Source organism: Siphateles boraxobius, unplaced genomic scaffold, assembly GCF_051911475.1.
Source record: "Siphateles boraxobius isolate OS27281-9 unplaced genomic scaffold, OSU_SipBor_1 151, whole genome shotgun sequence".
NCBI lineage: Eukaryota > Metazoa > Chordata > Actinopteri > Cypriniformes > Leuciscidae > Siphateles > Siphateles boraxobius.
In genome coordinates, this window is record NW_027508757.1 from 896,224 (window position 1) to 922,500 (window position 26,277).

The 26,277-nt window shown below is 37.2% G+C and overlaps 1 protein-coding gene across 2 annotated transcripts in view; it reads right to left on the reverse strand.

Annotated features, from left to right (window-relative positions):
• Nucleotides 1-1,363: 1,363 nt before the first annotated feature.
• polr3a (polymerase (RNA) III (DNA directed) polypeptide A) overlaps nucleotides 1,364-26,277 on the reverse strand; it is a 48,796-nt gene continuing 23,882 nt past the window's right edge. The window contains exons 18-32 of one of the 2 annotated variants that reach the window (XM_077230861.1): nucleotides 25,787-25,905; nucleotides 24,879-25,016; nucleotides 23,204-23,374; nucleotides 20,797-20,910; nucleotides 16,750-16,785; nucleotides 15,893-15,979; nucleotides 15,105-15,187; nucleotides 13,386-13,556; nucleotides 10,195-10,288; nucleotides 8,760-8,852; nucleotides 7,090-7,254; nucleotides 5,746-5,910; nucleotides 3,651-3,782; nucleotides 3,423-3,555; nucleotides 1,364-2,009 (exon numbers count right to left, since the gene is read on the reverse strand). In XM_077230861.1, the coding sequence (XP_077086976.1) occupies nucleotides 1,861-2,009; nucleotides 3,423-3,555; nucleotides 3,651-3,782; nucleotides 5,746-5,910; nucleotides 7,090-7,254; nucleotides 8,760-8,852; nucleotides 10,195-10,288; nucleotides 13,386-13,556; nucleotides 15,105-15,187; nucleotides 15,893-15,979; nucleotides 16,750-16,785; nucleotides 20,797-20,910; nucleotides 23,204-23,374; nucleotides 24,879-25,016; nucleotides 25,787-25,905 (1,850 nt within the window). In that variant the 3' untranslated portion in view covers nucleotides 1,364-1,860. The remainder of the gene's footprint in view (nucleotides 2,010-3,422; nucleotides 3,556-3,650; nucleotides 3,783-5,745; nucleotides 5,911-7,089; nucleotides 7,255-8,759; nucleotides 8,853-10,194; nucleotides 10,289-13,385; nucleotides 13,557-15,104; nucleotides 15,188-15,892; nucleotides 15,980-16,749; nucleotides 16,786-20,796; nucleotides 20,911-23,203; nucleotides 23,375-24,878; nucleotides 25,017-25,786; nucleotides 25,906-26,277) is intronic. The other variant, XM_077230863.1, reaches the window with a different exon arrangement.

Consider the following 26,277-nt stretch of genomic DNA (forward strand, 5'->3'; position numbering starts at 1 on the left):
AAATCGTCACTTCCTGATGAACTGGTGCCAAATATCACCAGAAATGGAAGTCGCTGCAGTAAAGCCACTGTGGGCGTTTTACGTAAGAAAAACCGCAGCCGTGTTAGACAGCTCTGGGAAGGAAATTAAACTGACCCAGGCATTTCAGAATGACCAGACATTGAAATAAGATCCGCTGGTTAGTCCAGTTATGCCATCTCATCTCGCAGTCACATGACTTTTTAATGTGCATTGAGGAATTTATTCGGTAAATGTGTTTCCATCATAGTTTATGCGCATGTATACTAAATTTAGTGTACGTTATTTTAGATGCACTTCTAGAATTAATGCACATTTTGGTGTTTCCTTCAAGCGTTTTTTTTTTTATGCGATAACCCAAAATGTCCATAAAAAAGGTTGGGTGGAAAATGGCTATTGATTTATTAATATGTAGTTTAAGTTTTTAAGTAACAAAAATGTTGTTGTACACAAGCCACAAGGTTAAGTAAATGACAGAATTTAAATTTTTCTCTTTATGTATGTGCATGTGTAATGCATTATAAAGGTATTTATAATGAACACTAATGCACTTCATATTTAAACAAAGTTAAAATGCATTATAAGGTTTGCAGATTATGTCTCAAATGGGTTGTTTCATGTTTTAATGCATTACACTTTCTAAAAGTGCAAGAATGAATAGATGAGTATTATAATGTATTATAACTGGGGTCTCTATTCATGCAATCATACAATGCACGGTGCATTACAATTCATAATGCATTAAAAATATCCATATAATGTCTTCAAGTAAAGTGTTGTGAAACGTTGTTGTGAAACAGTGATGTGCTCTTGAAATGGTAACAGGGTAAGAGTGACGAGCGCAACTACAGATTGATAAAAGACACTGTAAATACTCCATTGGCAGCTCTGATCTTTAAAATGTGTACTTTATATATTCACTTTGCTCAGATATTATGAAGGAATGCTTTAAGTATTCTTTCAGAACGATTAGAACCACTTGCGATGAACAGCTGGGACTGTTCAATTATTCGCGCTAATGACAATGATCTAACGTGTTGAAACATTTGTGCACTCGACAGGCTGAAAATGTGCTTGTTAAAGTGGAGACTTCGTTTTTCCAGAGCATCTGTAATAGATTTATGCTTTATTACAGGTGCATTTTAAGGGCACTTACATGTAAATTCTCTGACGGAAATGAACACGCGAGGAAAAGCCGGTCTTCTGAAATCTGGCCTTTCACACGATGGAGCGTCACATCCGCAAACCTTCAGCATGAGGCGTTCAGACTCTCAAACAGCATCTGGCAGATGTGAACTTTTAATAATGCACAACAAATAAATCAAGTGACACAATGTGCTCCTGATTGTTGTCGTAATGTACATTTTATTCACACCTGATACATATTTACAAAATACATGGATGTCAACCATGCCTGTTTCCAGCTCACAGAAACAAAAAAAAAATGCACATTTTCAATCGCATAAATTATATTTAGCATAATAGATTAGTATTTACTCAATCTTTTTTTTCTAAATACAAGTGCTTTATTTAATCTGATCTTATTCTAAAAAAAGTAAAGAACAATCTTAAATGAAAATAATGACAGGGCCGGATGTTTGCAGGGATCAACATAAAAGGCCCAAGAGTCTATTATCATAAAGATAATAAAAAAACATCAGTGATCTCAGTCTTTAAGGCGATTCATTCATTGAATCATCATCATCATCCCTGCAACTTATTCCCACCGTTTTCAATGGGAAAAATAGATTTGGCATGGCAAAAATCCCTCAAGGCACAGAACGATGTGAAAGCAGCAGGAGATGTGCATTACTCTGAACATCAGAGCGATCTGTGTGAGGATTACCGGACCAGAGGGATGTGGAAATCAGGACTGTCGAAGAGCAGCGGCCTGCGGGGGGGACTGGGCTCCTTCGTGGCGCTGTGCAAGAGTTTAAAGAGTCCGGTGCCGATATTCATGGGGATCCCCATTATAATGCACTCGGACACACCTGCGGAAACACAGGAAGAAGGACTGACTTTCAGTTTTGGTTATTCACAAACAGGCAACATACACGCACGGAGAGAGAACGCTAGAACGCTGCTATGGTTACCACACTGTCAATCATCACCATTTCAGAAGCGGGTCGTGTGTCGTACACACAAGGAACGATCATTCAGAGGATTCACTCCTGTATTTAAATGTGGTTGTCGCTCCTGAAACTTCACAGTGTGTGTGTGGACATAAATTCAATAATAAAGTCAAAATATGGCTAACACTTCATTTTAGTGTGCTTGTTACTATACACAATTACTATAAATAGGTCATAATTACATGCAACTAACCCTAAAACACACCCTTACCCTATAGTAAGTACATGTAGTTATTAATTATTATTACTCAGTACTTAAATATATAATTACAGTGTAACAAAGACACCTTAAAATAAGGTGTAACCTAAAAATATAATAAAAATACATCAATTTCAGTTTGCACTGCTAAAAACAACAACTGCAGGGTGAATCACATTTCTACATCACATCAAGGAAAGTAACAATCTTTGCATTAAGATTTCTAATAAGATGCTCAATACACAATGATTTAATTAGAATTAGCATAGATTAAAGGAAGGAAGTAGAACAAATTTCTATCATGTATAAATCCTTCAACAAAACTATTTTTTATATATTGTATTTTTATTAATTTGTTCATTGTAAGTTCATATCAGCTCAGGTCTATTAACAGATAAAACTTTTGATTTTAATAAAATATTAGTTGAAATATCAACTAAGATTAATAAATGCTTTCCATCATTAGTTCATGTTAACTAACGTAGTTACCTAATATCAACACATGAAACCTTATGGTAAAGTGTTACTGATATAAAAATATATAAATGTTTAACCAATATTTTTATCTTTTTCCACCTCAGATTATGGTAATACGAATCAAGCCTGTTTAAGGACCATATTTGCATTCTTATTTCTTATTTATTCTTTCTTTATAAATAAAATCTTGCACGCGCACGCACGCAATTATTTAAAATGAGATTTATACATCGTCTGAAAGCTATTTGAAAATCTGGAATCTTGGAATCTGAGGGTGCAAAAAAATCCAAACATTGAGAAAATTACCTTTAAAGTTGTCAATTTATGTTTGTACTTTTGCTGCATCCACACAAAAACATTTTTTTCTACATTTACGGTCGGAAATTGACTAAATATCTTCATGGAACATGATCTTTACTTAATATCCTAATGACTTTTGGCTTAGAAGAAAAAAATAGATAATTTTGACCCATACAATGTATTGTTGGCTATTGCCACAAATATACCCGTGCGACATGTGACTGGTTTTGTGATCCAGGGTCATATATATATACACATTCACACACAGATTATACGCGTTTCTGCTCCTCACTCACCGCAGACCGAGTCTTTCTGGCCGAAGTACGCAGCATCGAACAGATGATCGGCCGTCTTCTCGAAGGACGCCAGCATGAGAACGCTCTCCTTCATCTTAGCCAGACCGAAGCGAGTGATGCCCAGAATCTCTCCCTGCGGCCCATAAGATTCAGTGAGTCGCTCTCGTGTCCATCATATCATCATCATCATCATCATAGAGAACAACACGTGGACCTTCAGAAGCTCACCTTATAGGACATGAGGTCCGCCAGCAGCATGACGTGCCTGCGGTCGATGCTCATACCGTGGTTTACCATGGTATACTGGATCTCGTTAATGATGGTGGATCTCGCTGCTTCGATGCCTATCGTCTTCTCGACCTGATGAACCCAAACACATCCATCACACACTCAGACAGATAGAAGGCCCCACTGACATATTATAAATTAATAAATCAAAAGTTGGCCTGTACAATTTTTTAAAGGTGCAGTGTGTAATATTTAAGTGGCATCTAGTGGTGAAGTTGCGAATTGCACCCAACAGAAGTTACGGTGGCCGACAGGAAGTGATGTCGTCTGAGACAGCAGAGAGTAGCCAGTTAAGCAACGAGGTTTCTTTACAAAGATAAATTAAGACATTAGGTTTACTTAATTGTTCAGTAAAACGATGTGTTATTGTGAATATTATTGTCGCTTGTTCATCATCGTGTCAGTGTTTTATTTGCTGACTTTAGCTAGCATCTTTGCACAAAGACCAACATAGTGACGAAACGCGTGTGTCCGTTTAGGGCCACTGTAGAAACATGTCGATGTAAAGGGCGGTGTGTGTAGATAGAAATGGCTCATTCAAAGGTAATACTAAATGAACCGTTATGTTTTTAAGGTGTTTATACACCATTGAAAACATAGTTACGTTTATGACATTGCATTTCTGTCAACAGATCCTCCTAAATATTACACAATGCATATGGACTAGCGTCTGTCAATGTTTCACAATTTCACTTCATAAAAACTGACACTATGGACACAGAAACTCTTCATGACAACCCGTCAAAATAAAAGTTGTTTAACTAGAAGAAATTATGACAGAAAGATAATACATTAATATTGTACAGCAGCATGTACTTCTACAAGTAATAATAAAATTAGTCTCTTGCTCTTCCATGTTTTTAAAAGTGTTGTGCCAAAAAAATGTAATTGTTAAATTTTCATTTGATTACATTTAAAAAGAAAATTAAATTGTTACAGTTTAATGCCTTCATTAAAAATTGATAATAAGTAAATTAAAACTTATTGAAAATATTAAACATTTCATAAGGACTTATTATTGTAAGAAATTAATAAATTAAATTATGAATATTATTGTATGAAATTAATAAATTATTAACTTGTTACATTATGAAATCAAATGATTGGACATGCTTTTTGGTTATAAAAAAAAGGCGGAATCGAAATTTTTTAGGGGCCAAAAGTTTTTCATGTTAAGAACGATAATCATTATTCATTTAAAGACCAATGATTAAGACGCAAACCATGAAGGAAACATTTAGAAAACTGAACATCTTCCTAAAGATGCAACAGACCTTATTCAGAGGGATTATAGACTTGTCGTGTTTCCAATGGTATCCGCTGTAAAAAGCTGTATAAATCTCCTAGATTACTTACAATTTTCCACAGCTTATATTGTCGGGAGTTTTTTGTCAACTGAAATTTCTTGGAAAGATATTTTTCCAGTGTTTCATGAGCAGAACAATCCAAAAAACATAAAATAACAGTACAGCCCATTGAAGAGATGCATGTCTGTCCCTCACAGCCTCGCTTTCATTCCCATTAAAAATCAAAGATGGCGCTGCTGTGAATAAGGTCTATAACGTAGACTCACTGTATTCTGGACATCACGGTATTCCGGACACTTGACCTTTTCCGCAAATTCTATAAATAAACACTTTCAGGTCATGGCATCTATATATATCCGTGTCATCTTTGCATCCTCCTCTATCGATTGCGACCAACCCTATGTTTCCAGAGCCAGTCGTTTCAAAGAATCAACGTGAGTTTCTAACGTACACCAATGACTGTTCAGAAAATGGCGGGCGGAGGGTTTTCCGGCAGGACAAAAGGAAGAGGGGAGAAGCATACCTCCGCAGAAAACGACTCTTAAAACATGATCACCCACCAGAAAATGACAAAAAACATTCTTATTGTCTTATAAAATAATTATGAGTCCGGAATACAGTGAGTCTACGTTAGCTCTATCAGAGTCAGACTGGTCTGTGGGCCGGTGTAGTGAAGAGAGGAGTCCCAGTGAATATAAGTCCCAGTGAAGAGATGAGTGCCAGCTTACCTCATACGTGTTGTTGGATGTCGTTCTGTTGCCGTTGACGCCGTGTGTTGCCATGACAGCCCTGAGATTGTCTCCCTCCACCAGCAGTTTGAACTTCTTTATCCCGCTCTGCTCGTCAATGTGAATCACGGCACGCGCCACTTGAGGGATGCCCTGGACCACCACCTACACACACACACACACACACGCACACACACGCACACACACGCACACACGCACGCACGCACGCACGCACACACACACACACTTATGTTAGATATGACTAATCAATTTGACAGCACTAAGCCAAGTATAATATTAGCTTTTATATTTTCAGATTGCATTTTAATTTTAGTTTCAATTTTTGTAATTGTATGTGCTTTTGCCATTTTTATTAGTAGTTTTTGTGTTTAAAAATATTTTGATTTATCTTTACATTTATTTTTGTTTCAGTAATTTTAGTAGTTTAAATTTTAAAGTTCAAGTTTTTTAAACAATTACTTCATTTACAAAAAATAGTGTTATAGGATTGCATATTCAAGAAGTTGCCATCTAAAGTATAATCATGTTTATTTTAAAGAGTTTTCTTCTCATTTATTTATAATTAATTAAATATTGATTTAAATGCATATAAAGTATTATATATATATATATATATATATATATATATATATATATATATTAAAAAAACGGCTTTATATCAGCCATCGGCCACCCTGCTCTCTAAGATATCGGCAATTAAAAAAAACAATATCAGTCGACCACTAATATTTATATTTATATATATATATATATGTGTGTGTATGGGGTGGGAATCTCTAGGCACCTCACGATTCAGAGGGCAGCAATGAGATAAAACGATTATGGATGCATCTTTTCTACACAGATTTTTTTCTCTCACTGTGTGACTACTTGGTACTTTTAAAGCAAAGTATTTGTACTGATCCAAAATGAATTTACTTCCAATATATTTTATTAATTAAACAAATGGAAGTGAATTGGCAATAGGCTAAATGTTGCGATAATTCGCTTGGCCTTTTCCCGAGTTGGGTGGAAGATTTTAAGTATAACTGAACATTAACCCTAATTTAAGAATTGTTGTTCAATAATTTTAAATGAAACCTTAAGGGCTACCAATAAACAAAATGAAATCTAGCATTTTGTCTTTATTCTATATACTGTTTAAGCATGTGTCTTCCAGGTTGCAATTCCTTTTTAATTCCCTTAAAAGACACATATTCCGATTGGCTAATTGAACTACATCACATGGTCACTCTGTTCTCCAGATATCAGCATCAGTTATGATCATATCAGCGTGTGCGAGTCTGTAGAAGTATATCTCTAATTGCGGTGTCGGTGACTGACCTTAGGAAGCTCCTGTTTGAGCGACTGCAGGACGTAGTACATGGAGCTCTTGCTGTTTTCCCTGGGCGACACACACACCACGGCCTCTCCGTGAACCGCGATGTCACCCGGCTTCACACGCAGCTTCGACGTGCAGATGGAGTAGCGTACGGTCTCTGCGTTCACCTGAACAGAACAAACACGACTCTATAAACCTCTCTGAAGATGATCATCATCATCATAGTGAAATAATGACAATGGCTGAACTAGTCAAGTCACCTTCCTTCATATAGCGCACAGATTGTGTCAAAGCAGCTTTACAGTGACAATAAGAAATTAAAATAACATTGTTTTGGCTTTACAGCAGATCTAGAATAAATTTATTGTCCAGCTAAAGTTAGTTTTGAGTGATTCAATTCCGTCGCAACGATCATTAGTTATTAACTTATGAGCCGCTTAAACGAGAATTTTTTGAAAAACGTTATTGTCATGGTGTGGGTTTTGTGTCTTGTTCCTTGTTCTTGTCTGTCACGTGATCCCGTTTGTCATGTGATCCTGCCATGTGTCTTGTCATTTGTTAATCATCTGATCATTGTCCACAGATGTTCCTTGTCTTTTAATTAGTCAGTGTATTTAAAGGGTTAGTTCACCCAAAAATGAAAATTAAGTCATTAATTACTCACCCCCATGCTGTACCAACCCCGTAAGACCTTCGTTCATCTTCGGAACACAAATGAAGATATTTTTGATTAAATCTGAGAGGTGGATCACTGCTACATAGGCTGCCAGAGGGAATGAAACTTGACGGCCCAGAAAGTCATTAAAGAACATGTTTAAATATTCCATGTGCCTACAGTGGCTCAACTATAAGTTTATCAAGCGACGAGAATACTTTTTTTCCGAAAAAAAAACACATAAATAACGACTTTATTCGACTATTCCTTTTCTTCCTCGTGGGCCTGAGACGAGAGTTCAAGAGATTTCCACGACGCATGCGCGAGAACTGAACAAGAAGTATTAGAAGAAGAACGTCCTCTTCTCAGTTCTCGCGCATGCGTCGTGGAAATCTCTTGAACTCTCGTCTCAGGCCCACGAGGAAGAAAAGGAATAGTCGAATAAAGTCGTTATTTATGGGGGTTTTTTCGGGAAAAAAGTAGTCTCGTCGCTTGATAAACTTATAGTTGAGCCACTGTAGGCACATGGAATATTTAAACATGTTCTTTAATGACTTTCTGGGCCGTCAAGTTTCATTCCCTTAGGCAGCCTATGGAGGAGTGATCCACCTCTCAGATTTAATCAAAAATATCTTCATTTGTGTTCCGAAGATGAACGAAGGTCTTACGGGGTTGGTACAGCATGGGGGTGAGTAATTAATGACTTAATTTTCATTTTTGGGTGAACTAACCCTTTAAGCCCTCATGTTTGCCCTGTGTCTTTGTCGTGGATTGTATGTTACGTGTGAATGGTATGCGTGTTTGAATATATATGTGTGCAGGTGTGTAGTCTTTCTTTACAAACTCACCTCAACAAATTACTTGTCTGGCCTTTAAAATTCATAATACAGACTTTTTTGTCGCTTCTCGTATCCATGTAATCAGTCAATATAAATATAAGTCAATAAGTCAATCTATCAAAATAAACCAGAGACTGATGTGATGCTAACAGGTAATTATGATCAAATGTGCCGTTACCTCCAGCCTCAGAAGACGAATCCTCTCTAACGACAGTTTCACCAGGATAAAACAATCATCCGGCAGGAAAACCTCCTCGATGTACTCAGAAATCTGTCAGAAACAATCAAACGCAGTGATTCAGTTGAAAACAACAACAACTTAATAATAATAATAATACACACACCACCAACATACAGGCTCCTTCTGAAAACAGTGCTGTCTGTAGAGTGTGAACGAGCACAACTACATATTTACAAAATTAGCTCTATGCAAGGCATTCTGGGATTGAATTTTCCACAAGGGCTGGAGAAATGTCATGGGTGGTTTCCAGGGGCATTTTAATTTCAAATTGACTTTCTGAACACACATATAACTAGAGCTGGGTATCGAGTTCGATACTTTTTAGGCACTGACCGAATCACCTCGATTCCATCGAGTATCAAAAAACGTCTTGTCGTCCGGTACCACATTTCGACACCTGAGGGGTTAATCTCATCAACGATTAAAGAGACAAAATGATTGTCTGATGAAGAGATGCCAGAAAATGCAGGATTCATATTTAAATAGTCCTTTTGTGGTTTAATATTCTCACTTTGACAACATTTCATTTGAGAGAAACCATCATCACATCACAGAAGAAGATCTACGCGGCAAACCGTCAAAATAAAAGTTGTTTAACTTAAACTGCGAAAGAAATATATTACTCTTTTACAGTATAATGTACATCTTAATTCAATACTAGTACTAATAATAAAATTATTATTTAAAAAAATCTCTCATGTTATAATTTTAACAGTAAACCTCTGTTGTGTAGCACTTGTTTGTCGTAAAAATAAAGGGCTTTTTATGACCAGAAAAATGTAAACACACAAAAACAAAGCAAACAACATTTCATAGACCCTATTATTGTATACAAATTAATAAATTAAGTTGTTTTTATGAATTCAATTAATTATAGGTATATGTTTTTGATTAAACCATTAAAATGGAATATAGACAATAAAACAGAAAGAACAGAACTGGGTAAAAATAAAATGGAATTTGAAAAACAATTGAACAAGTATCATGATTGTAATTATTTACACATGCATTTTTATTAATACAATTTAAATTGAACTATTCAGAAATATTTAAACAGATAGAATTTAAATTTAAACGGATATTTAATATAGAAACAACACAGAAACAAACTATTTGTGAAATATGATACGGAATATCTGCGAAAGTGTTACTACTATCTCAAGTTTTTCCCCTCTTCACATTAATGTTACAGCCTCTGCTATAACATTATCTGTTCATAAAATTGGTATTGGAAAAAGTATCGTTCAGGAACCGATATCGAAGTCATGGTATCGGTATTAATAATCGAAAATGTCTGACTGATACCCAGCTCTACCCCAAACAGAGAGCATGAGAAATGGCTTTAGTGAACAGCAGAAGTCAGTGTGTGTACCTCTCCCAGAAGAGTTTTCTCAATGCGCCCCTTCACCAGCCGAGCGAAATCTGCATCGTCATCACAGTCCAGGCTGGCAGTTATGATGGGCGTACTGACACAGAGAGACTTGTTAGCACACACACACACACACTCTCAGAGAGACTGTTAGAACACACACACTCTCACTGAGACAGAGAGAGACTCGTTAGCATACACACACTCTCACTGAGACCGAGAGAAACTCGTTAGCACACACACACTCTCACTGAGACAAAGAGAGACTCGTTAGCACACACACACACTCTCACTGAGACAGAGAGAGACTCGTTAGCGCACACACACACTCTCACTGAGACAAAGAGAGACTCGTTAGCACACACACACACTCTCACTGAGACAGAGAGAAACTCGTTAGCACACACACACTCTCACTGAGACAAAGAGAGACTCGTTAGCACGCGCACACACACACCATCACTGAGACAGAGAGAGACTCGTTAGCACACACACTCACTGAGACAGACTCGTTAGCACACACACACTCTCACTGAAACAGAGAGAGACTCGTTAGCACACACACACTCTCACTGAAACAGAGAGACTCGTTAGCACACACACACACTGAGACAAAGAGAGACCCGTTAGCACACACACACACACTCTCACTGAGACAGAGAGACTCGTTAGCACACACACACTCTCACTGAGACAGAGACTCGTTAGCACACACACACTCTCACTGAAACACAGAGAGACTCGTTAGCACACACACTCACTGACACATAGAGACTCGTTAGCACACACACTCTCACTGAGACAAAGAGAGACTCGTTAGCACTCACACACTCACTGAAACAGAGACTCGTTAGCACTCACACACTCACTGAAACAGAGAGAGACTCGTTAGCACACACACACACACTCTCACTGAGACAGAGAGAGACTCGTTAGCACACACACACACTCTCACTGAGACAGAGACTCGTTAGCACACACACACTCACTGAAACACAGAGAGACTCGTTAGCACACACATACTCACTGACACATAGAGACTCGTTAGCACACACACTCTCACTGAGACAAAGAGAAACTCGTTAGCACTCACACACTCACTGAAACAGAGAGACTCGTTAGCACTCACACACTCACTGAAACAGAGAGACTCGTTAGCACACACACACTCACTGAAACAGAGAGACTCGTTAGCACTCACACACTCACTGAAACAGAGAGACTCGTTAGCACACACACACTCACTGAAACAGAGAGACTCGTTAGCACTCACACACTCACTGAAACAGAGAGACTCGTTAGCACACACACTCTCAGAGACAGAGTCTCCTTAGCGCGCGCGCACACACACACACACACACACACACACACACACACACACACACACACACACACACACACACACACACACACACACACACACACACACACACGGCTTCTCTGATTGACACGTGTTTTCCTCCTCCAGGGGTCGAGATCAAACTCTCATGAATGACTCTTAAGGCGGGCATACACTGTGCGAATTTCGTCCGATTTTGAGCCGTATTCTGACTCGTGCGACTCTTTTTCGGGTCGGGCCGATTTTCCGCTTTGTCGTGCGTTGTTTGTCGTGCAGTGTTCGTGCAGTATACAAGGGGAAACGAGATGCGATTAACCTCTCCCGATCACCAATCGGATGGTCGGATGGATTTCTGGCATGTCAGAAATTTTGGTCACTCCTCGTGACTATATCGCACAGTTGAAGCAGAGCTACGAACAGATTGCCCTAAACTCAGTGTTTTATCCCTCACTGCGCCTGCGCGAAAACAGATTTTAACCATTTCAATCTGCAGAAAAAAAAAACGAAAAGAGGGAACTCTTTAAGTTCTGTAGTTCAAACTAGCTACAAAATTACTGTTGCTTACCTCCAGTTTGTCCAGTTATTACCCACGTCTTCCAAGCTGCGATGTGGCACCATGCTTCTTTTATTAATTTGTTAAACAATGTTTTTGAAATAAACCTGTTTTTAATTTTCATTGATGACTAATTATTGCAGTGTTCGGACATATTATAGACTGTTAATATAATTATATGCCTATAATTCATTGTAGCCTAATCGATCTAAATGTTTTAGACAATTTTCTTGAAAATTTTGAAAATTTTCTTGAAAAAAGGCTACAATGAATTATAGCTGGGTTGGTAGACTATATCATGTAGCCAGAGATATTGTCAAAACAAGCATCAGTTATCAATAATTTCACAGCGCATTGCGGCGATGTGCTGTGAAATGATTGCGTGGCAAATTAATTATAATAGCAGATCAATTTAATAATAAAATTAGCCTTCCCTAATACAATAATACTAATAATAATTTAATACATAAAGTGGAAGTGCTAAATCTTGATATTGATAGCTGATGCTTGTTTTGACAATATCTCTCTGGATGATATGGTCAAGGCGCAACCCAGCACGGGGGTTTATCGCACATATTTCACACGTATAGTGTGAGCAGTCGCAGCTCGACGTTCGGACCGTATAGTGTGAGCGCATAAATCCTGAGCTTTGGCTTTACATCGCATGCGATTTACTCGTTCAGTGTGAGTAGGTACCTTGCTGAAATCGCACAGACATCGCACAGTGTATGCCCGCCTTTACGGTCTTCTGCACGTCTATCATTTTCACAGGGTCTTTTCGAGTCTAGAAATGTTTCATTTCTCTATTTTGTGAAGGTTATTTCAGGATTTCTCTGACAGGTCTGTGAGGTCGATCTATGGTTTATCATCTGTGCTCTTAAAAAAATACTGTGGTATTTATTAATATGATGGTATATTAGATGGTAATACCACAGCACTGGAATATAAACATATTCACTCCTGGGGATTAGAAATATTACAAATAATAATTTATAAATTGTATTTATTCTAATAAAAAAAAAATACTATAATAAAATGCTACAAAAATGTATTACTTTTATTTCCAGGCTTGGAAAACAATTCAATTTATGTATAAATATTATTTATAAATATAAACAATGATTTATTTATATATAAATAATATATTAATATAATACATTAATACAATTATATTAGTGAATAATAATAATATTATAAATACAAGTAATTATCACTTTTTTGTATAACTTTAAAAGTATAAAAATCACGTTCACTATAAAATGAGCATGATATTCCCTGATATCTCCAGATTTCTGTGGTCACCTGATGTTCTTGGACGCATTGATGATCTCTTTGATCCTCGGGACTCCCAGAGTGATGTTCATGGAGGCGACTCCAGCGAAGTGAAAGGTCTTGAGGGTCATCTGAGTGCCGGGCTCCCCGATGCTCTGGGCACACAGCGCTCCGACTGCAGACCCTGGCTCCATCTGCGCCCTGAGCAACACACACCTCACTGAACTTCCACTCTTATTTATTCATATCGCACATTTAAACGATGCGGTCTGTACGAATGACAGCTAGTGACACCTCGGTCTGCTTTCAAGTCTCTTACCCGTTTTCTTTAGCATATTGATTATTTTCTTCGGTTGGTTTTACTAATTTATATTTGAGTCTGATACTGTTTTGCTATTCCTGTTTTATGGTTACTCTTAGCTATGTTGCTCTTATTTTTTTGTTATGCATGTTATATCTTCTTTTAATCTTGTTGTTCTGTAAAGCACTTTGTTCTGCCTAGTGGCTGTTGTTAAATGTGCTACATAAATGAAATTGAACTTGAACTAGTGGTTGAAATCGGTACTGCAGTCCAAATTCAAAATATTAGAGATCGTCGTTTCCCCTGCCTCACACTCGAGACTCAAGCGGGTTGCCAGTTTGAGGACACACAACAGGAACGAGCGAAATTGACAACGAAGGCAGAAGAAACTTAAAGGGATAGTTCACCCAAAAATAAAAATTCTGTCAGTAATTACTCTCCCTCATGTTGTTCAACCCCGTAAGACCTTCGTTCATCTTCGGAACATGAATTAAGATATTTGTGATTAAATCTGAGAGCTGGATCACTCCTCCATAGGCTTCTAAGGGATTGAAACTTGTTCCCCGAAAAGTTATTAAAGACATCGTTAAAATAGTCCAAGTGACTACAGTGGCTCAATCTTAAGTCTATCAAGCGACGATAAAACTTTTCGGGGCCGGCAAGTTTCAATCCCTTAGAAGCCTATCGAGGAGTGATCCAGCTCTCAGATTTAATCAAAAATAACGTTTATTAGATTATTAGTAGATTTTTAGATGGATTCCGAGGCTTTTTCGGTTGTGTGGAATCTGCAATCTCTGACCCAGTTTGTTTGCTCGTTTCCAAGGCTGCAATACGCTGCGTTTTCCTGGCAACTCAGGATGTCGAAATACTATTGGGTGAACTGGCAGTGGGCGGAGTCACACAGACCAAAACAAAAACCAACTGACAACACGAACGTGTAAAATAATAAGTAAAATAACTGGCTGTAGAAGCTTTTTTCAGAGAAATGAGTATGTGAACTTGGCAGATTTCCTAAATATCAGCAAACATATTATAGTATTTTTATGGTTTAGTAGAGTAAAAAAAGTTACATACAGCACCTTTAATAGCAATATTGTTGCTCAAAGAGCGCCAGGACGCATGCGTGGGAACTGAGAAGATGACGTCCTGACATTTACAAGCTTCTCTCATCTCAGTTCTCGCGCATGCGTCGCTCCCGTGAACACGTCACAGATCCACACGGGAAAAAATGAATAGTTGAATAAAGTAATTATTTTAGTTTTAGTTATTTTAGGCATCTCTAGATCTGAGCAAATAGAAGTCATAGTATCAACTTTATCCTGACAGGGTCAGTAATGAAGATGTTTCTGCCCAGATTAAGCTCAGCGTCTGCTGAACAGCACGAGCACTGTTAGAGCGAGCGCTCATCAGAAACTGTGTAACGCTGTGTGTGTGTGTGTGTGTGTTACCTCATATATTTGTCTCTGCAGGTTTCCAGAAACTTCTCCAGCTGGGTCGGAGTGATCCTGTCCAACTGGTACAGAACTTTAGGCTGTAACGGAACAGAAAACAGGCCATCAGACACACACACTCTGTCTGACTGTCACTCACGGCGCATTTCCATTACAGATTTGCACAAAAATTGAGATTTTTTTTCTAAATGTTGTCAAAAAACGAATGTGAAATAACAGCGTTTCCATTAACCGAATGTTATGCGGCTAAAACTTCATTTTTTCCTCTCGCGATAATCATTCCAAAAATGATGGCAACGGACATTGGTAGGTTAATGTATATCCCAGCCACCGCACTGGCCATTATTATTAAAAGGAGACGTGTGTGTGTGTTATCCAAGCATTAATGACCTGGCAAGGTAAGACCCTTATATTTGAGAGTGGCACATATGAGGAGTTTCTGGGTGTTTCTCCCTCATATCTGCTTCGAGGTCTTGATTGTGGCATTTCCTTGAGGTTTACAATCCAGTATTCCTGTAATTCTTTTGTCTTTTATGAATTTAATAAAGAACTCTGTCTCATAATCTGTCCAAACAAACCAAGCATCCACGTCAGGTGACCTGTAAATGCGCAAAAACTGTTTCCATTGCAGTTTGGCGAAATATTTCTTTTTCGAATTGCCTGAAAAAACCACCTCATGTGAGTGTAAAAACTTGTTTTGCGATATATGGTTTAAGTGTTTCCATTGGGCGTATTTTCTATTTGCTCACACTCTCACTCACTCACACATAAAGCTGAGCTCTTACCTCTGTTGTTCCATTGTCATTGATGCCGTACTTGTCACGTGTCTTTTTGATTCTCTCCGAAGTTGTTTTTATGAACTTTCTGATTTCCTACAATTGAAAAGAATTTCAAAGAATTTAGAAAGCAAAATTACATGAACAAAATGAACCCAAAATGCAAAGCAGAGCTCATTAACTGCAGCAAAATCATTTACACGAATTCAGCTTTGCACAAAAAGTATAAAAAGATATTATAGGATAAATCTCACAGATTCTGTCAAAAATATCAAATATATCACCTTAAAACTCAAAATATATTTTTGTAATTTATTAAAAATGCTTCCATCAAAACAAATGGAAATAAAATAGGTTTTAGTACTAAAAATAAAAAACTTTACATTGAAAACTAATTAAAAGGTCAAAATCACATAAAAATGGCCAAACTACAAAAGTTAATAAATACTACAATAGTATATAAAATACAAAAATAACACTGATTTATAATGACTTAGAAAATGATTAAACTTCCAAAAAATGAGTTTAATTATCATGAAAATAATAAAGCAATGCAAATAAAATCTTAAAACAGGCTTTCAGCAAAATAATTAATTTTGATCAGGGGTGAAATTTGAGACACTCAGGAAGCAGTGGGTCGTATTTTGAGGCATAAATCTGCAAATTCATATAAACCTGAAAATCTCTAATGGTCCGGACGACCGGTTTGAAAGCGTGCATCAGGATTAGTGTGTGTAGACCAGCATCAGCACATTAACACTGGTTACTACTGCAAGTCATGCTGAACTAAACTCACACCTGGCTCTCATATAAAGACATTAATAAACTCAATTAAACTCACAAGTCATGCTGATGCCATACAATACCTGTAAGTACTTGTCACTGCCAGTGTCTGTCAGTGCCTTTAAATGAAAGACACAGACACTGAGCAGAAACGCTTCGGTCATCAATTTCATTTAAGCGGCTGAATGCATACAGGAGAAACACTGACTACATTAAATAAACTAATAAAATAATGCTTTTTCGGTTGTTACCTTTCATGTACTTTGTAATAGAGCTTATTGTGTGAATGTAAAAGGACTGCAAAGTTTTTGTCTTCTAAAAGAAAGAATAGATTCTGAACTGCTTGAAACGAGTCATTAGTAATTCAGTATCACTTCCTGCTGAACCTGCGTAGGTTTATAACTAATTTGCATAATGCCCGCCTCTGGTCTTGACTGGCTGAACACTGTAGTGTATCTGAGACTGGAAGAGTTTGGTTCGTGTTGTTCGTGTCGAGAAGACGCTGTTTTCTGAGATTGATACGGTAAAACCCACGCCATCGTTACTGTTCGTATCACTGTGATCAAGAGCTGAGATTCAGATATGATAATGAGCACTTCGATTCTGACCAATCACAACAGACATCTGACCAATCAGAGCAGAGCAGCGTTCAGAGAGGCGGGGTTTAGAGAGACTGAATCTGCAGACAAACCTTTTCAGACACTGAGAGAAAAGAGCTGATGCTGCAGTGGATATGATTAGAAAATTAAAGTGACTTTTTGACCTTGGATGCATGTAAACATATCGCAGGAGACTCCAAAACAACATTAGGAATCTTTAAAATAGCATAGCGGGGCATTTAAAACTTTTGAGTGTGTACATGGTTTAAGTGACAACTGCATTTTTATGCAACCTGGACATTACCCGCAGATGTTTAACCGATTTAGCAATGAGCTTTATTTCAGAGATCCATGTTTCTGCAACAAAACTCTTTAGCCGTCACTATATAAATGCATCAGTGTTGTTTAAATGCTTCGCTGCTTCTGCTCTTCAGCATCCTTATGCCACCTCTCATAAACACAGTAAAACCACTCTTTTTATTTTAATCATTTTAAGGCATCTTGCGATCCCCCCGACTGATCTTAAGTCAATTGCAGTCTATTCCTCGTGCAAAGCATGACCTCATAAGATATTAGGGCTGGGTAAAAAATATTGATTTCTCGATTTTAATCGATTCTCATTTTAACGAACCAATATTGATTCTTAAATCCCAAGAAAAGATTAGGCTATAGTCATAGTTGATGAATGAATGGAACATTGTAGCGCGCATCCCATCAAATAAACGCAATAATCTTTGTGCTTTATTGATATGAAACAGTCTCAGATTTCAAATTACGTCCATTTTCTTACGAAATCAAAAACAAACACCGATTTGGCGCTGTGGAGTGAGATCGCTCTGGATCAGCTCAGCTCAAGAGAAGCAGCAGCGCGAGCACATCTTATCTTCCGCCTTAATAATACCAAATACAGCGTGAAATAAACATTCATGAGCGTCTGAAAGTGTTTTAAAAGATAGACTACAACTTTTCGAATTCCGTATCATGTTACATGGAATCGCTAAATCAGTGTTTCGACCGTGGAAAGACGTCAGTGAACGTCACATTTAACGTCACACGTTTTTACCTCAGATAAATGTTCATATTCATAACCAGTGACCATAAACTCATTAGTCAGCTAGAAAAATTAACTCTAGAAATTAGCATTTTGCTAATACAGTATATGCATCATATTACGTATTCATTATAATTTTTAATGTTCTTCAATGTTTAAAGCATGTTTGAATAAATCTGGCAAGTTTTTGTGACATCCACTATTTAAATGTTTATATTTCGGTATTACAATGGTATTTATTTTCATTGCTATGCAGATGACAGTCAGATCTATGTTCCTCTCAGAAAGTCTGACTCCTATTGTGTTAAGCATTTGCTAGAGTGTTTACATGACATTAAGGCCTGGATGTGATTTTTTTAATTTTAATGAAAAAAAGACAGAAGTCATGGTCTTTAGTGGTAGTGGCACTCCAGAAACGCCCCTGGTTGATCTGGGTTCTTTAGCACAGTATCACAAGGCAATCATTACGAATCTGGGGGTAAAGGTGGACACTGACCTTAAGTTTGACAACCAGATTAAAGCCATAGTGAAGTCTATTTTTTTTCCAGTTAAGACAGCTGGCAAAAATTAAACCAGTCCTTTCAAGACAGCAATTTGAGACAGTAATTCACGCCTTTGTGACCACTCGGTTGGATTACTGCAATGTACTTTATTTGGGGGCGAGTGGGTCCTCCATTGCCCGTCTTCAACTGGTTCAAAATGCTGCTGCTCGTCTCTTAACTGGCACAAGAAAGTATGAGCATATTTCAACTATTTTAGCTTCACTCCACTGGCTGCCTGTTCATTTTAGGATTCATTTTAAACTCCTTTTATTTGCTTTTAAAGCTTTGAATGGCCTTGCCCCACCGTACCTCGCTGAGTTACTGCATCCCTATATTCCCAACCGCTCTCTCAGGTCTGCTGACCAGCTGCTCCTGACAGTGCCTAGAACGAGGCTGAAACGTAGAGGAGAACGAGCTTTTGCTGTTGCCGCTCCAAAACTTTGGAATGTATTGCCACTACACATTACACTCTATTCGCACGGGATAAGTATTACCTGGTGACCTCTAGTCATTTGTAATAATTGCGGAGTTTGTCTGAGATCTTAATCCCGTGCGAATCAGCCATGTCTGTAATTTGTAAAGTAAAAATTCCCCCGCAAATTACCTACTATATTTCGCCGAAGACTGAGGTCCTGTGATAATATTAGTCCCGTGCGAATCGACATCTCTGTGATTTGGCCGGATCGTATATCATTTTTTCAAGGTTTTTGTTTCATGTGCGCCTTTTTATCTATCTTTCGCGAAGAATGGAGGCTGGTTTGGAGTGTTTTGATAGTATTTTGGGTGCTGGGTCATATCGCTATACACAACTACACAATTTGCAGAAAGTGAAAGCTGAAAATCATCAGAAGAGCAAAAACAAAAAGAATGATTAGATGGAGATGAATGATATGTATAGCAGCATGCGGTAAGGAACTTTATTCTGTTTATGTCATAATATATCATACAGCTAGACCTATAACGAAAATACATTTCCAAGCAATATCATATTGACGTCATATCCGGGAGATAAGTCGGTAAATTTGAGTAAAATCACAGGCTTCGGTTATCCCGTGCGAATGCGCCACATGAAATTCAGATGTGGCGGGGTAATTTTTAAATCACACGAGGTCCCCAGATAGTACTAATCCCGTGCGAATAGGGCTTTAGACATGCTTCTTCACCGTTTCATTTTAAATCTCTGCTTAAAACAATCTTTTTACTATGGCTTTTAACAGCAGTTAATCGTGTTTAATGTGATTTAGGTGTGTTGTGTGTCAGTACATTCTTTACATTTTTTATTTATTTATTTATTTTATGTTGTTTTATCTTATTTTATTACTTTTATCGTATTGTGCGTATCGTATTTTATTATTATTATTTTTTTTTATCCTATTGTGTTTTTATTGTTATGATGTAAAGCACTTTGGAAACCCTGTGTTTATTTAATTGTGCTATATAAATAAAGAGGATTGGATTGGATATTTCATATAAATCTATTATTTCGTAAAATAAATACAAGTGTAATTTAAGTGTTTGTATACAAATCAGTTACTTTTTACCTTCAATATTATAGTAGGCTAATAAAAGCCTATAGGCTACAACTGACTCCCATAGTTTACAGCATTAGTTAAGAGATTTGTTTTCCTGGAGAAAATTTGCCATGTTTTGTACCTGATATCCAAAATCAACATTGAATCGAAATCGAATTGCAAGCTTGTGAATCGAAATCGAATCAAATTAGCCCTATAGGATATGAATATGATTTTTCATTTTTAATGGCATCTTTTTAGTGATTATAGGAGCTTGACAGCTCCTGGTCACGGGTCTGATCTGATTGTATAGAAAAGAGCAGCGTGAACATTCAGCTAAACGCCTACTTTTTTGTGTTCAACTGAAGAAATCAATTTCATTCAGGTTTGGATCAACATGAGGGAGACAAAAAGTGCAGCGTCTCACCTCCAGAAACGTGTCTTTACAGCAGATAAAGTCTTTTCTCTTCATGATGGAGTCGGTGGTCAAAACCAGCTCGTTTCTGCTCAGCGCCGGCTCTCCTGGACAGCCGAACACCGCCTGAGAAAACAAACCTGAGCATCAGCGTTCAGGATGAGCAAGAGAGAGAAAATGATGTGTAAAGTGCTCTTCAGCGTTCCCACAGAGAGCGTTTCCACATCCCAGCATCCACCAGCACCATTTCAATTAATTAGACTCCACAGATAGTAGTGATCAGAATGTGGAGATGAAAACAGGCCAGCAGTGATTGAACAAAACTGATGACAGACCACAAATCAACCATTTCATAAATGTCAGCTCACATTTAAGAGGCAACACCACAATCCCAGAATCCCCTCTGATTGCTCATACACGAGCAGAACCGCATGAAACAGGAATAACTAGACTTCAGTTTCTGTGCAGGAAATGTGGTGAAAATTTGACTAGTGAATTAATTTAGGTCCTATAATTTGTGTACTACAGTAAAATGTACTTAAGTAGTAGAAATAAAAATGTAATTTATTTATTTATTAAACAAATAGATTTTATCCATCTTTTAATTTATATAATTGTGGTAGGGCTGAAACGATTCCTCGAGTTACTCGATTAAAAAAATTCCTCGAGGCAAAAACTCTGCCTCGAAGCCTCGTTAAAATCCCATGTAAAATGTAATTCACTATACGCGGATCTATACTATAGTGCGTGATACATTTTGAATTTATTTGGCACGATGGCGGAGAGTAAAGATGTCCATAAACGGCAGAGAATGTCTAAAGTTTGGGATCATTACATACTTGAATGTGCAATGTGTCTACTGCGAAGTAGACCTGCATACCACAACAGTACGACTTCAATGATTCAGAATCTGAACCGAAAGCATCCACTCCATGCTCTCACCAAGTGACACTGAAACATAACCTAATGGTGTGTTCACACCGAACGCGAATAGAGCGGCAAATAAGCGTCTATCGCGTTTAGTTAGACGCTTAAACATTCGCTCGAGTTAAAAATTTTCAACGTGCGCGGAAGACGTTCGCGTCATTCTTGACGCCCGGCGCGAATGATGCGTCTATTCGCGTCTTTGCACTGACTTTGTATAATCTACTCGCGCAAATAATTAAAGTTGCGTTCAGTGTGTGAACCCCTTCACTTACACACACACACACAGACACACACGCATACACACACACATGCACCCTCGTCTCTCTCACGCGCCAGTCAGATCAATTGCGGCAATGCATCACATATGCTTAAACTTTCATGTAGCCACACAACAATAATTTCAGCATGCATTCACTGTACACACCGCGACGTGATGGAGGAACACATTGTATTGCAGTCTTTGCGAGACCTTGTTTGTATGTCACGTCTTCCAAATAGTTACAGACAACAACAAAAAATAAAATTCCCCAGCCTGCTTCTCCAAATCCACTCGTACTTTTGGGAAAGACATTTTAATTGGCTACCAAAGTAATTGAGCATAGAACATTGTTGGCACTTATACTAAATGGGTAAAAATTGCAATAAATAGGCCTAGTTTTGTAGCCAAATGTTGGAGTTGGAATAAGTTTTTTTTGTTTGTTTTTTGAGAAATAAAAGCCAAATGCTTGATCATTTTACAGCCACATCATTTTCGTTATGCATTATTTGTTTTAGTTGTTTAAAAACACACACAAAATTATCCGATTACGCGATTAATCGATCGATTAAGTGCTAGATTAATCGATTACAAAATAATCGATAGCTGCAGCCCTAAATTGTGGTGCAGAAGTTTATTTATAACTTTTGCATTTATTTTATACAAAAATAAAAGTGATTTTTTTGTAAACAGATTGTTATATTTTAATTTGATTACATTTTAAAAGATTGATTATATTGTAAAAATTGTGTGAATTTGATTTTCACATTGTTTGATGATACATTTGTATTACATCATAAAACAGAAAAAAGCAAAACAGAATTTGAGAAAAATAAAACCGATTTCATAGGACACAATTATCATTAACATTTATAAATATATTAAATTGTTAGTTTTATGAATTCAATTGATTAGGTGACCGTTAAAACATTGTCCAGACAAATAAAATAAAATGGATTCCATAAGGAATAGCTGAACAAGAAAAGATACAATTCTGTCAGAGCCACATCAAGTTTATGACATGACGGCAAACACCGTATTATCTAACCAGCTCATTTAAATATGCAAATTACATTTAGATGCAAGATTTTCAGTGAACTACTTAAATTTGGTCTGTTCCATATAAAATTTGAATTCAGAGGTAAGATTGTTTAAACTAATTTAATAAACAAGTTTGTTCATCATGCACGTTTCACCGGAGCTAACGGGTTTCTTTGAGAATAACCTTTGACATACTCTGATGTTGTCGAGGACTCTTTTGAACTCCAGCGGCTCATCTTTCCCCTCCATGTCCGCGGGATCGAGTCCGTCTCCGCCGTAGATGAACTGAATGATGTCACCGGTGGAGCTGCGCACCGTCAGATCGTACTGAGAGCACAAGTCCTCCAGAGACTTCACCAAACGCCTCTGTGCAACACACAGAAGACAGTTAAGAAAATGCAGAATAAGAAAACGTTATGCAATGACATAAGGGCAAGAAAATGACGGAATACATTTTTTAGATTTGAATTAAAGCTGGAATAATATTGATAGCTAAGGTGTATAAATAAAGCCATAACTTATTAATTGCATCACTATCCACTTTATTTTGCAAAGCAGAAGTACGCCATTTTCTGTGAATGTGCGGTAAATGGGCGTTTATAATTACAACAATACATTAAAGTCCCCCTGTAGTTAATTTTATCCATTAAAACTCATCTTTGATCCCCAAAATTATTTTTGGTATTTGATATATAATTGTTTTTCCCTAAAAATAAATGTCTTCATGCTTTAAAATTGCTTAAATGTAACTTGACACCCTTGCCTCATTTAGTATATGCTGTTCTATGAATATGCAAATGAGCCCCGCCTCCACTCACACACTCATCTCAGAGATCCACTCGTTGACGATCACACGTTGATCTGATTGGTTACAAGGTAGTTTAAAACATTTTCACTCACCAGCCAATTTGGCTACTAAATTTCTAAGTTACTGGATATTCAGAACTTCTACTAGCCAAAAATAAAGAAATAAACGATTAACTAAGTCACAGCTATATATATATAAAATAAAAACATTTATTTTATTTGAAAAAAATAAAATAAATTCAAGCACTTTCATGGACCTGTATCCATATATGTTTATTTTCAAACACTTTCCAGGGCCTTGATTTTTATATACAAAAATAAATGTATTATAAAAGTTGGATTTCATACATTAATTTCTTATTCAAACTAAATCCTGCTATCCAGCATCTCCTCTCTTCCTCTTTCATGCTTTTCACCAAAAATGTGTTTTAGGGTTGACAGATCAATACATTATAAAGAACATCAATAAAAATGTAGGATGTTGGGAAATAACAATGTCTTTTCTGCTAACCAAATGCTTTTAAATCTTTGCTATTGCTCCAATGCAAATTAACAAGCGTACTGTTATTTGATGCGAAGTGACGGTCATGTTCAAGTAAGCTAGATATGAGCAGATTCTGCGCAATACGCTCCATTTATTAATATACCGGTATCATGAAGACTCACGAGTTCAGTATTTGCGCTAAATCTGCGCAGATATGGCTTACACGAACTTCCCTAGCAAAGTGAGTAAAACATAAGTAACCCGCCAAATTGGCTAGTGATTTGGCAGCGTTACCCGCCACCGTTTTTACAGGTTTACCCGCAATTGTCATTAATGGTGTTAATTTCAAACCCTGTTTGTGACGTCAGAAACACCAGGGATTTCAAAGCGTGTTTTTGAGACTGTCTTTGGTTCACTGCAGTTTTAAAGAAAAAATACTCAGCAATGCTGTCGACTTATGAATTTACACATGGTTTGTCTTAAAGCACATAAACACCGCACAGACATATAAACAAAGCTGGATTTTCACTTTAATGTGGAGACAGGAGGCAAACGGAGACGTTTCATCTGCTCTCGTACCTGCATGTATCCCGTCTCTGCTGTTTTCACAGCGGTGTCGACCAGCCCTTCTCTACCAGCCATCGTGTGGAAGAAGAACTCAGTGGGCGTCAGACCAGAATAAAAGCTGTCCGCCACAAAGCCCTTCGCAGCAGGGAGCTGAAACAACAAAGAAAAATCACACAAACATGTTGCTTTTATTCCACACAGCCTCTGGTTTGTGTCTTCTTTAACCCCTGATAACTTCGAAAAGCATTTCTTCCAACCAAACAGAATCATAAAGCATGATGAAATATTCATTGGTACACCGTGTGATTTTACGACGGTAATGAAAACATTCAGTTTTTGGACAAAGAGTTGCATAAACCTTGGAAATAATCATCTAAAGATTGATAGAAGTCAATTAAATACATGAATTATTTATGACACTTCAAAATAGGGAAAAAACGAATTGTTAAAGTTATTAAATAAAGTTTAAACAGCTTCTATAATCTCTCCTGTGCAACACAACAATTGGCTTTTTTAAATTAAAAAATAAAATAAATTCAAGCACTTTCAAGGACATGTATCTATGCATGTTTATTTTCAAAAACTTTCCAGGCCCTAGATTTTTCTTCGTCTTCAGATTCACAAACTTTCAAGGATTTGAAGGACTCGTGTGAACCCTGTTGCTAGACGTCAATTAAATACATGCATTATTTCTGACACTTCAAAACAAGGAAAAATCAATTGTACAGTTATTAAATAAAGTTTAAAGCGACTATAATCCATATTGTGCAACACAACGATTTGCTTTTTTTAATTACAAAAAGCATTTATTTGAAATCATCCCAGCGGACAAAGGACAGCAGTGGCTGTAATTGAAGAATCGCTCATGCACACTGAGATAAGGGGATAAACAGCAGAGAAAAGCTGAAGATCCTTCTTACTTTAGAGTGCTTTTCAAAGTGAGGCAGCGAACGGTTCTCAAATCCGTCAGGAACACGAGAGCCGCTGATGGCCTGCTGCCCGACGCACGCGATCATCTGTGAGATGTTAATGAACGAACCTGGAGACGCAGAGGTTATTTCAGAGACATTTGTGACTTAAATATACTGTAAAATCAAATTCCAGGACATTCAAGGACATTTCAAGCACTACTTTTTATTTTTTAAACGACTTTAATCAGAAATCTCACTTATCAAACAATATCTATATTATCTTTCAAATTCTAAGAAGGGTAAATAGATAAACAAAAATAAACTAATAAAACAAAATTGTACAAGTGCAACAAGTAATGACTGTGGTAAGTTTAAGCATTGAAAGGATCCTATGACAAAGTTTATTCAAACTGATTTCCCCCCAATGAATATATCATTGAACTGAAGAATGAAAGATGCATCGTATACTTGGATATTTATGAGCAATATCACATTCATAG